The sequence below is a fragment of the Mesocricetus auratus genome, unplaced genomic scaffold, assembly GCF_017639785.1.
Source record: "Mesocricetus auratus isolate SY011 unplaced genomic scaffold, BCM_Maur_2.0 Super-Scaffold_100014, whole genome shotgun sequence".
NCBI lineage: Eukaryota > Metazoa > Chordata > Mammalia > Rodentia > Cricetidae > Mesocricetus > Mesocricetus auratus.
Window position 1 is genome coordinate 54,531,698 of NW_024429197.1, and position 13,584 is coordinate 54,545,281.

Here is a 13,584-nt window from a genome sequence, read left to right on the forward strand (position 1 = left end):
TCCTATTCTGAAGTATTTGTTTTTGTTTTATATTATTATTTTGTATTATTCCTTAGAAGTCTGTTCTGCTTTCTAATGAGAGACAGAGACTGGGTGGATCTGGATGAGAGGGAGGTGGGAAGGAACTGGGAGGAGCAGGAGAGGAAACTGTAATCAGGATATATTATGTGAGAAAAAAATCTATGTTCAGTGGAAGAAAAATACAAGGTAATTGCACTGGTTACAATAGGAAGGGGCACTAGAAGAATTATCAAAATAGATACATTTTGAGGAAATAAAATTGTCAAAAAGTCCTCCCTTTTTACATTATGTATGCATGAGAGGGAAAAATAGCAGATATTCTTCCATATCTAATTACATTAAGTATAAATTTAATAAATTCTCTATCTGAAAATTGGCTGAAATGATTTAAAAATCATGATTACTTTCTATAGCAGGCTCACCTTAGATTAAAAAAAATACTTTACAAGTGAAAATATAAGTTGTTTCCAAGTCCTGACTATTGTAAATAGAGAAGTAATGGGCACAAATAAGCAAGTATCTCTGTGGTAAGAACTCTCTCTCAGCTCTTATCAGAAAATCATCTTGCAGCAGATGGGAATCAACACAGACACCCAAACTGGTCAATGTGCAGAGAATAAGAGGCTGTGGAGTGTTCAGCCCTAAATGGGATGTCTACATCACACCCCTCCCTTCAAGGCTCACAGAATCATTGAGGAAGAAGAGAAGAAAGATTGTAAGAGATGGTGGATGACAAGAAACTGTATTTTCCAGACACAACAGGGCAGATGCACATATGAACTCACAGCAGTTATGACAACTCAAGTCAGACAAAATCTTCAGCATGGGGTAGGGGAGGCAGGCCCTACCTATCTCAGAAGCTATTTGCATTTGGTAACTGCTGGTAGAAACAGGCTGAGTTTTCTTTAAAGGTGAGACCCTAATAGGTACATCACTTTCCAGGACAGGCCACAACCCCAAGAGTATTTGGTCAACACAAATGTGACTTAAAGTGGAGGGGGGGAAGTCTGGTGACTAGGGCATAGTTGTGGGACTGGATAATGCTTCAAAATATATTGTATGAAACCCTCAAACAATTAGAAAAAAGCACTGGAAATGGGAGAGTCAAAGGGATTCCCCAAATAATATAGGCTATTATCATTTTCCCTAACTGCCTCCTAGAACTTAAAGAGTAAGATCCTATTGCTGAAGACACTGCATACTTTGGACACAGGACTTGGAAGAATCAAACTGTAACTAGCCTGGAAGCCTGCTCCCTAAGGACTAAGCTCTCATAGTTCCAGAAGAAGCTATGTAAGCTGCCAATGGAGAAAAGCAGTCAACAGTGCTGCACAGCCTACAGACTACAACGACCAGCATGGCAGGATATCCCCAATGCCGCAACAGTGGTAAATATAGTTTAGGGTTAACCAACAGTCATCTAATGGGATTTAAGGCACACTCAACAGAAGGTAATCCATGCCTAGTACTGTAAATCTAGGCAGCTTTGCTGGTAAGGTCATAGACTCAAGAGAAAAACCTACTACTGTCATTTTCCTAAGCCAGTATAATTTTTAACTGCATTCTAAATATTTGTACCCACAGAGATATATAGCTATGACCCCACATCAAAGAAGTTTCTTGCTGCAGCTGACACCATTACAGGAAGTCACAACTGGCCCAAACCCAGACAACAACCGACCATTCCTAAGGTTCAGAAACATCATGGAGGAGACAACAGAAAGACTATAGAAACCAGAGAACCAGAGATGGCTCTGAAGTAGTGCCCTCTATCTATGACAGATGAGCTGTACTCATGAAAGCTAAAAAGTATGGTTGCCTAAACAAGACTTACACAATGACACCAGCCAACATGCCAGTGTGGATGGGGAACCCTCACAAACTCTTGTCCCCAAATGAAGAGCTATGGCAATTGAGGGCTGCTAAGAGAAGGAAAACCAGTGTTCTCTAGGGACAAACTCCCTGAGAGGTTATCCAAATCAAGCCAGTCAGCCCTAGACACACACACACATATGATCAACACCAAATGGACTTAGCAGGTTATACTTATATATGCAAGTATATGCTTGCAATAGTAATTAGAGAAGAGGTCATTAATTTGAGAGGGAGTGTGAGGAACATGGGAGGAGCTACACAGGAAAAAGGGAGATGAAAATTATATAAATACAGTACTCCTATGAAAATCTCAAAAAAATTACATTAAAAAAACTGAAAATAAACAGGGCAGTGGTGGCACATGCCTTTAATCCCAGGATTTGTGAGGCAGAGGCAGGCAGATCTCTGTGAGTTCAAGGCCAGTGTGGTCTACAAAACAAGTAGACAGCCAGAGCTGTTAGACAGAGAAACCCTGTCTTTAAAAACAAAACAAAACTGAAAATATACTTTAAAAGTAAAAATATTTTTTAAAATGTATGCGAGGAGTAAACAAAAGAAAGATGAAGTAGCTATGCTAATACTAAATAAAACATACTTCTAAACAAAGTTTGCTGTAAGAGACAAAGATGATACACAATGATGAGACTATTTTGTTCATCAAATGTCACAATTCCAGATATGCAAATCACCCCAAAATCAAAGAGGCAAAACTGACAAAATTGAAAGGAGAAAGGATTCAACAATATTTGGAGACTTCAACATTATACTTTCATTATTGGTCAGAATAACTATATAGGAAAGTTAATGACATTATAAAGTACAGACATCAGAGAGAGGGGGGAAGGAAAGAGAGAGAGAGAGAAAGAGGGAGGGAGAGGGAGAGAGAGAGAGAATATTGTCTAACAATAGCAGAATACATTCTTTTCAAATGTGCATTTAATGCTCACAAAAATGGGCCACATTCTATATCCTATAATAAGAACTAAATCAGAACTCACCACCAAAAAGATACCTGGAAAACTCACATGTTTAGCAATTATTTAACATGAACAGCATCTTAGTTTGCTTTCTATTGCTATGATAAAGCACCATAACCAGAAGTAACTTGAGAGGAAAAGGGTTCATTTGGCTGACACATTCTGATTATACTGCATCATGAAAAGAAGCCAGAATAGGAACTCAAGGCAGGAACTTGGAAGCAGGAACTGAAGCAGAGGCAGAGGATGCTGTTTACTGGCTTGCTCACCATGGTTACTTCAGCTACCTTTCTTTCACATTTTTTAAGTAATACTTTGTGAATTTCATATCATGCACGCCAATCCTCATCTCCCCTTCTCTCCCTATCTGCCCTTCACCCTTGCAACCTCCCATCCAAAAGAAAATAAAAATGCAAAAAAAATTCATGGTGGAAGCTCTGGCATGTCACAGTGTGTTGCCCAGTCTACCCTTTTGCTCAGCTTTGCTTGCAGATGTTCATTGCAATGACTCATTGGTCTGGTTTGAGGCCGCTGGCTTCTGCGACACCATCAATATTGGAGCCACACCAGGACTCCTCTCAGATGTCCTGTTGTTGCCCTGTGTCAAAGCCTTTAAGATCCATGAGACCCATTTATTAATTGCTGGTCTTAGTGCCTGTGCTATTGGTGTCCTATTCAGATAGTCCCTTCCTTTGCCAATGAGTTCAATACTGTTTCCTACTTTCTCTTCCTGAAGAGGCAGAAAGATTTTAAGAGCCAGAGGTGGTGAATAACTCCAAGGAAACTGTGCTTTCCAGATACAGCAGGGCTGATGCATGTTGTGGAACAGAATATTTGTTTAACTATGTAAAGATGTGCTGCTGCTTCACCTTGCCTGCCTAAGGTACCTGATTGGTCTAATAAAAAGCTGAATGGCACACGAGGGTTGGTTGGACTGGTGGGCAGAGAGAAAAGGGGAGCCAGCCAGCCAGCCATGGAAGAGGCAGGAAAGCAGGATGGAAAGTATGTAGATGAGATAAATGAGCTTCGGAGCATCACATAGATTAATAGAAATGAGTTAATTTAAGTTTAAAAAGCTAGCTAGAAACAAGTCTTAAGCTAAGGCTGAGTATTCATAATTATAAGTCTCCATGTCATGATTTAGGGGCTGGTGGTCCAAGAAAGCCTCCAACAGATGCACATTTGAACTCACAGAGACTGTGACAGCATGCCCAGGACCTGCACAGTTTCAAGCCATACAAAATCCCAGCATGAAGAAAGGAAGTGGGCACAAAGTCACACCCATAGCCAAGATGCTATCTGCAATTTATATCCCTAAAAGAAGGAAACATCAGTTTTCTCCAATGAAGTAACACTAAGTACACTACAAGGCAGGCTTTATCCTAAGGAGTAGTTGACCAACACAAAATTGGCTCCATGTTCATTCCACATGGAGGGAGGCTCTCTCAGCCTGGACACATGGGGGAGGACCTAGGCCCTACCTCGGATGATATGACAGATTTTAGAGATCCCCCATGAAGGGTCTCACCCTCCCTGGAGAGTGGAGTGGGGATTGGGTAGGGGTTGGGGAGGTTTGTGGGCTGTGGGGGAGGAGGGAAGGGAGAGGGAGCTAGGATTAACTTGTGAAGCAAGCTTGTTTCTAATTTAAATAAAAAAATTGGCCCCATGTTTTCATATGCTTTTTTGGCTGGGTGGTTGGTTGGTTATTTCTTTTTTGTTGTAATTATGGTCATTTGTTTGAGAGAGGGAAAGAACATGAAATTGGATGGTAGAAAGGGAGAAATCTGGGAGGAGTTAACAGAGGGAAGAGAATATGATCAAAATATATTGGATGAAATTTTTAAATAAAAAATGCAAAAGCCTACACACAGCAGCAGAATTAACTGAGTAAAAAGATAAGGCTACAGAATGAGATAAAAATCTCTGCCAGCTATACATCTGGCAACAGTTTAGTATGCAGAATATACAAAGAACTCAACTCAGAACACAAAGCAGCAAAAGAACAAATAAATTAACCAGTAAGTAGGCAAGTGAGTTGAACTAACAGTTCTTACCAGAAATACAAAAGGTCAATAAATACATGGGGGAAAATGTTCAACATCTTTTGATAATAAAGAAAACAGAATTGGAATTAAACTGAGATTCCATGTCACTCCGTTAGAATGCCTATCATCAAGATAAATGTTACATACTGAAAGTATTGGGGGGATGAAAGGAATGAACCATTTACATTGTTGGTAGGAATGTAAGTTAGACCAGGCAATATGGAAATGTGATATACCAATATAATGGAATAATATTCTCCCACAAAAAGAAATGAGCCTTTAATACATGCCCCAAATAGCTGAAATTTGAACAAAATACGCTAAATAAAAAAGCCAGACAATAAAGGCCATATATTGTATGGTTGTATTTATTTCAACTATTCAGAATAGAAAAATCCAAAGACACAGAAAATAGATAAATAATTATTGGAAGTAGATGAAGGATTTGCAAGAAATAATTGCTTAGTGAACACAGCATTTATTTCAGGGTTATTTAACTGTTATACGATTAGCTAATATGAGTATTGTACAATCGTGTGAATGTATTGAAATTACGAGACTATGCATTTTAAGATTTGTGTGTTATGATGATTTGTGTGTGTGTGTGTGTGTGTGTGTGTGTGTGTGTGTGTGTGTTAGAATCCATAGAGCTGAAGTTATGGGTGGTTGTGAGCTGCCAGATGTGGGCGCTAAGACCCAAACACAGGTCCTCTCTGTAAGATCAGCAAGGGATCTTAAACACTAACCCATCTCTCTAGCACCTGAATTATACACTGTGCATTTTAAATGGTTAAAATGATTAACTTTTGCAGAAGAAAAGCTCAATAGATATAGATTTTCCAAAATATACAGGCAGCTAGGAATTCAACTCAATAGAGAAATGAATGTATCTTAAAATGTACATCATAAAACACTGTAATGACTCCTCCTTGTTTTTCTTTTTCTTAACTCCTAAACCTGAACTTGATCCCCTAAGAATATCAATAATGCTAACTCCTAACCTCCATCATAAACTCACATCAGGACACATGCCTATAATCTCAGCAACTGGGAAATTGAGGCAGGAGAATGGTGAACTTGAGTCCAACCTACACTACACTACAAAGCAAGACCCTATTTCAAAAGAGGCATGTATAAATATATGGTTTTTAATTTCATCATTTTAATTTATGCTTGCATGTGGCTTTATGCACATGATTGTCCATGCCTGCAGGAGCCAGAGGTATCAGAATCCCCTACAGCTGGAGGTGCAGGCAATTACAATCCATCTGACATGGGTGCTGGGAATCAAACTCAGGTCTTCTGGAAGAGTGCTTGCTAACTGCTGAGCCATCTCTCCAACCCAACAAATATATGTTTTTAAATAATCAAAATTATTCTTTGGAAAAAATAGTTATCTCTGTCATAAGACTGGCTGTAGGATGAGTCATTGGCCTACTCAAGACATAAAATACGATTCCCATCACAGAGTGATGAAGTGTTTGTATATAACTTAAATTACCTTCACATATGTTTTGTATTATTCATGTTGTTGCTGCTAGGTACTGAACTCAAGCTTCATGCACACTAATTGCACAGTCTACCAAAGAATGACCATCTCACTTCCTGACATATTTTTAATAATCTCTAGGTTATATATACCTAAAACAAAATGAACACACTATAGAAATTGCACTATAGTTGTATCTGCACTTTTTGAGAACAACAGCAAAAATCTCTGCATGTTTAGCACAGGCATATTTCTTTTCCAAGATCTAAGAAGGGGTAGGTAGGGAACTAGTACAGTCAGTAAACTGCTATACAAACAAGCACAGCACAATGAGTCCAGATCACCACACCTACACAGAAAGCTAAGGTCGGTGATACACATGTAATAATAATAATAATAATAATAATAATAATAATAATAATAATGGATTATAGATCAGCCAGATCCCTGGTGTAGACAGAATTTTCTGTCCAGCCCAGTCCTGCTGTCCTTCAGTCCCAAATAAACACACAGAGACTTATACTAATTATAAACCACTTGGATATTTACTCAGGGTTCTTATTGGCTAGCTCTCTCTTAGTTATTAATCCGTTTCTACTAAACTATGTAATGTCACGAAGCTGTGGCTTACCCGTAATGCTCCTACATATTACTCCTTCAGCACCTCCATGGCTTCTCCCCAGCAACTATCTGTGTTTCTCTTCCCATCATTCTCCCAGTCTGGTAGGCCCACCTATACTTCCTGCCTGGCTACATCCTGTCTGCCCACTGGCCAAAGCAGCTTTATTTATCAACCAAAATATATATTCACAGCATACCGAAGGACCTCTCCAATCACTCTGGTACTCACTGGCCAGCCAAGCTAGCTGAAACTGCGAGCTCCAGACTGAGTAAGAGACCCTATTTCAAAGAATAAAGTGGACAGAGACCCCTGAGGAAGATACCTGATAGCAACCTCTGACCTCCATATACATACGTACGTACGTACACACACACACACACACACACACACACACACAACTACAGGTGCAAAACTGTTGAGTATCAAGAACCAACTGTGTACATGCTTCTCCCTCTTTTCTTTTAAATTAAAAACTGTGTTATTAGTATATGTGCATATACATATTGTATGTATGTATGTATGTGTGTATGTATGTATGTTTTCATGGTGGGATGCAGCAGTGATGGTGGTGGTCAGAGGACAACTTCTGTGTCTCAGTTCCTTCCACCAGGTTCTGGAGATAAGCCCAGGCCATCAGACCTGAGCATCAAGCACATCTACCCTCTCAGCCAACTAGCTGGTCCCACATGTGCTTTTAAATAAAAGTGATTAATTTTTCTTATTAAATACCAGCATCAGTTCCAAGTGGGATTGAAAAATAGTAGCTAGACAATTGCTATATAATATAAGTGTTAGATTCTGAAAATTTTGGAGCGTGTCAAGCTTAGGAATTAGCAAATATCATTAAAATATTTTAAAACTAAGAAATGTGTACATGAAACAAAATCTTTACTATGCTAGAAATAATTCATCAATTTACAGTTAGTTTTATTCAATAATAACTGATACCCTTAAGCTGTGTGTTAAAAGCAGTAAATATAGCTATACCACACTGTCTCCAAAAACACCAGAAAAATACCCACACAGCATGCTGTGGGTTAAGAACAGATAAGGCTACCTCCCTGAGAGCTTCAAAACCCTCTTACTACCTAATCATTTTATCCAGATTTCACAAAAAACATATTTATCAGTAATTACCAATAGCCTTCCCTAAATTTTTACTTCAAGCTTGAAAAGTAACTGATAAATTAAACATTATCACATTCATTGCCAAAGCCATAGATGAAAATAGTTATCCACTACATCTGAAGTAGGAAGGGACAGACCAGTGCTGCAGGCATCTTTCTTTTATATAACAAAAAATAAAAAATAAACCTGAAGAACTGTGTGACTATAGTTGTCCTGTTACCTTTAGTCTTGTTATATTCAAATAGATACTTGCCATTTTCATAAGGACAGAGCCTAATGTCTGCACTTCACATCAACAATGGCGTTTCCCTGACATCCACATTGGACAAGTTAGCCTCCACCTAACATTTCTCTTCCATTTGGAGAGCCAAGCAATTAGATTTCAAAGTCAATGTTAACTATATAAAGGGGATGCAAAGACATGGCAGATACAAATAATATTCAAGACACACATTGCTGAAAATCTAAATTTCAGATCTGAAGCACACACATACTTGGTTTGAGTATTAAACTATACTACTAGTTAAACTTTCCAGAGAAGGAAAGACACCAGAGTTTAAGGAATCCTAAATGAAAATAGAACTCAGACTACTAGACTTTTCCAGAATGTTTTTATGATTTAAAAATGCCATTTTCGACAGACTATGCACACCCCCATGGAGGGCCTCACCCTCCCTGGGGAAATGAGGGGATAACGGGGGGGTTGGGGGGAGGGCACGGGAGGAAGGGAGGGAATGGGAGAGGGACCTGGAACTGACTTGTGAAGCAACCTCGTTTCTTATCTAAATTTAAACTGGAAAATAAATTTTAAAATAAATAAATAAAAATAAAAATGCCATTTTCAAAACTTCAAAGAATACAGTGGTCTAGTGCTTTTTAAGTGTTAAAATATATTAAATATTAGTTCATTATTTTCTTTCTTGTTGTTGTTGTTGTTAGAGATAGGGTTTCTCTGTGTAGCCCTGGCTGTCCTGGAACTCACTCTGTAGACCAAGCTGACCTGGAACTGACAGAGATCCACTTGTCTGTGCCTCCTGAGTGCTGGAATTAAAGGGTGCACCACACCACCCCCAGCTAGTTCACTATTATTTCATTTCTCTAAAAGTATTAGTTTTATGAAGGGACAAATACAGAGTCTGTATGAGTCTGAGCTATGTCCACTGCATATGTTATGATTGAGTAGCTTGGTATTCTTGTGGGACTCCCAACAATGGGAGTGGGGCGTGTCTCTGACTCTTTTTCCTTCTCTTAGGAACCTTTTCCTCCTCATGGACCGCCATATGAGAGTTTGCACCTAGTCCTGCTGTATCTTTTTTTTTTTTTTTTTGGTTTTATGAGACAAGGTTTCTCTGTATTGTTTTGGAGGCTGTCAGTCCAGCCCGGCCTCGAACTCACGGAGATCTGCCTGCCTCTGCCTCCCGAGTGCTGGGATTAAAGGCGTGCGCCACCACAGCCCGACTGTCCTGCTGTATCTTATTAGGCCATGTTTGGATATACCTAGGAGGCCTGTCTTTTTTTGTTTTTGTTGCTGTTGTTAAAGGAAACAGAAGGAGGTTAAGACGTAATATATGAGAGAAGAATTCTTAAAAGATATTATTTTTAAGGTATTAAAATACTTGTTAGCCATTCATTACTTCCACATATCTTAAAGGTATTAAATATATACAATTCTAAAATATTGTCAGTTAGACAATAACACAAATATGTAAATAACATTAGCTTTAAATAATGAGGGGCCACCAAGATGTCTCGGTGGACAAAAGCACTTGTCACCAAGCCTGATGACCCAAGTTCAATCCTCAGAATCCACATGGTGGAAGGAAAGAAATAACTTCTACAAGTTGCTTTCTAGCCTCCATGTACATACACATACACACACACACACATATACATACACACACACATACACTCATATATATACACATAGACACATACACATACATACACTCATACACATACACACATACATACACATACAAATATACACACACATACACAGATAGAGAGAGAGGGGGGGAGAGAGGGAGGGACACAGGGAGGGATGCAGGGAGGGTGGGAGGACATGAATGAATAAATAAAGAAAGAAATGCACAAAAATTCTTAATGAAATAATGAACACATCTTTTACTCTGGATTAAGGTGCTTTTACAATGTATAGTTAGCAACTTTTTACAAATCTAACATATTTATGCTGCTAATTACTACATATTAAGTCATAGTTTATAATAAAAAACAATCAGTTTTGAAAATAGTTGTTAAATAGATTTTTCATTTTTATATATTCATATAAGTAAGAAATTTCTATTTGAATAACTTTTTTTACCTGGCTAAGGTACATAACTATTTCCAAAATATATCCTATCTCTCTATGTGTACATATATGGACAATTGTTTGATAACAGTTCAATATTTTGTCAGGGGAGAATGGTGGTAATCTATGGACCACTCAGTAAAGACCACAAATAACTGCAGTGCATTTAGACCAGTTTGGAGAACGGCAATTTTCATAGTTTTACCAAGTACCTAAAATGAATTCTAGAAAACAAATGGCAATATAGTTCCATAGTCGTTTACAGAGTATGTTTCTCCTAATTTATTTTGAAATATAGTCAAAAATAATTAAACTACCTTATAGTTAATAAACATAACGACCAGAATAACCATAGCACAAACTGACTTATTTTTTAAAAAATTATAATACCTTATGAAGCATGTTTTCTATTGTTCTCATGTGATTAGCAACACATTCTTTGTCTCTAGAAAAAAGAAAATATTAAATGTGAGTACAACCCAACTCTTCTTATATTTGTTTACATTTTAGTCACTATTACTGGCTGTCTTTGATCTCCCTTTAAAAGCATAAAACTTGATGCTGGGGAGGTGGCCTGGTGCATGAAGTGGTCGCTGGGAAGTGTGACAGGAGCCAGATCCCCGGCACACAACAGGAAGCCATGACAGCCGGCCTCCAATCCCAGTCCTCACCAGATAAGACACCGATTGCCAGAGCAAGTTGGCCAGCAAGACTAGAGTGGAGAGCAACCACAAAATAAACTCAGTGTCGACCTATGGCTGTCAGATACACCACACACACACCAAACACACACACACACACACACGCACGTGGGAAAAAAGTATAAAATGTAACCAACCATAGCCACTGATACGTGTATCCTTAACTCTTATAATCACTTACGCTACTTGTCCTAAACTGGAGGAAAGAGACCATAAGTGAAGAGAATGGAAAAGATAAGGAAACCATAATTATACTATTCATTATTCACAATTTTAAATTTCTGAAAAAATAAGATATTCTTTAAATCATATTGGTAGCAAAATACTGAAAGTGGTGATTCTGTATTAAAAAAAACTATTGCCGGGCCTGGAAGAATGGCTCAGCTTTTAAGAGCATTGCCTGCTCTTTCAAAGGGCCTGAGTTCAATTCCCAGCAACCACAAGGTGGTTCACGACCATCTGTAATGGGATCTGGTGCCCTATTCTGACCTGCATGAATACATAAAAATAAATCTTGTAAAACAAAAACAAAAACTATTGCCTATCTTCACAGTTCTTTCATGCTGCCATAATTAAATTAAACCCTCTATGACACAGCAACACTTGTGCAGTTAGAAGTTCATTTAATTCAGCTTTCATAATGAAATAAAAACTCTGAGTGAAAATGATAAAGACTAGATTTTAATAGTAACATATGAATGGAAATTGTAAATAGTATGGTGACACCCCAGTTTTTAACCAGTCTCCTTTAGTTGTACAAGATCCCATGCCCACAGAAACCAGCCATAGACACCTGAGTCCTGAGTTAAGTGCAACACTGTGAAACCACAACAGAAATGCAGAGGTTCTACAACCCTGTTTTCAGCCTTTAAGGACCTCAGTGTACTTTGAGACTCAGGCTAACTACCTAATCTTCACCCAATTTGAGGAGATAAAAGAAAATGGCAACAAGTCTGAGTTAGTCAAACTTATATTTTTAGAAATAAAAACTACATACATTTAATATAAAGATGCAATGTTATATAGCTGTACAATTTTTAAACTAGCTGTCATTATTCAATCAAGCCAGTATTTGTACTTTGGAATTCATGACTTGGTTAAGTGATGTCATCAACCCAGAAGCAATAGGTACTGCTGCTCTAAGCCCACAGATGACTACTCCATGATTTACAGGCTCTACCCTGCAATTTATAGAGTATATTCACAATTCACAGTTTGTATCTAACAGGAGTCTGTCTCAAAAACTCTTAATTAATATTTTTGCACTTTCATGAATTAAAAATTCCAAACACAAACAGTGAATCAATTAGAATCACTTGTTTCTTTAATTCTTTTCATTATGCTGTTGAACAATAGCCTGACTTAAGGTAGTCTATAAACCTTGTTATAGGGAACAATTAAAAAGCTCAAGAAAACTGTTGAACTTCAAAATGGACATATGTCCATTTGTTACATGGCAAAAGGAAAAGCATTCGCTATATTTACATTGAAATGGTATTTTTTCTACTGCATGCACTATAGCATAAACCTACATAAGTGTAAATGGATTCCCATGATCAACCTATTTTCACTGCATTTTGAGACTATGATACATGTGTTGGTTGTTTAACATCTCCTTATGGAAATGTTACTTGTAATATCAGTAGACACTATAAAGCAAAATCAGGGGTGGAGTCAATGGAATGAAAGGTGATAAGGAATAAATAATATGAAATATAAACAAATAACAAAACTATGTGAAACTTTTAAATACACAATTTATATTCTGCATTAATGGAAACTGACTTCAAACATGTGATGCCAGCACTGAGCACCAGTCCTGCATAATTTGAGGCTGTGTGAAAGCTTATGCTTTCTGAGGCTTCTCTATAAAATATACACTTAGTGCGTTAAGAGTTTTCTTTTGGAGGGTGTATCAGAGAATTTCAAAGACAGACAGCTGCACTTTTGTTTTCTAGCACTGTATTATCCAGGGCTAAAACCCGGAGCATGAAAGTAAGAATTGATCTTTTGTCTGTTTTAAGTGATCTCCCCACGGTCCCCATGCTCACTTGGCTGCCATGCAGAGGGCACTCTCGGCATCGTGGATGTTCTCCTCCAGTCGACGCTTGTCCTGCTCCAGCTGGGTGAGATGTCTATTGAGCTGACGCAGAGATTGATCTTTCCTTCTCAGCTCCATCTTTGCCTCCGAGAGACTCTGCGAGCAGACAGAAAACAGAGCTACTTGTCAGTCCTGATAATTAACTTCAATTTATGCCATAGGCTATTAGACAGAGATGAACACAGCCTGACTGAGAAGGAGAGCTGGGTCATTACACATCAAGGTTTAACAAATTTTCTGCAAAATTTTTACATACTTTCTAATTAGAAATAAGAACTATATACTGATTTGAGAAATATTTGACTACAAAACAC

At 38.1% G+C, this 13,584-nt stretch overlaps 1 protein-coding gene across 3 annotated transcripts in view; it reads right to left on the reverse strand.

The window, feature by feature from the left end:
• Ccdc171 (coiled-coil domain containing 171) overlaps nucleotides 1–13,584 on the reverse strand; it is a 305,368-nt gene that overhangs the window by 114,311 nt on the left and 177,473 nt on the right. For all 3 annotated transcript variants that reach the window (XM_040757219.1, XM_040757220.1, XM_040757217.1), the window contains 2 exons: nucleotides 13,221–13,366; nucleotides 10,859–10,913 (listed from right to left, as the gene is read on the reverse strand). In XM_040757219.1, coding sequence (XP_040613153.1) covers nucleotides 10,859–10,913; nucleotides 13,221–13,366 — 201 coding nt within the window. The remainder of the gene's footprint in view (nucleotides 1–10,858; nucleotides 10,914–13,220; nucleotides 13,367–13,584) is intronic.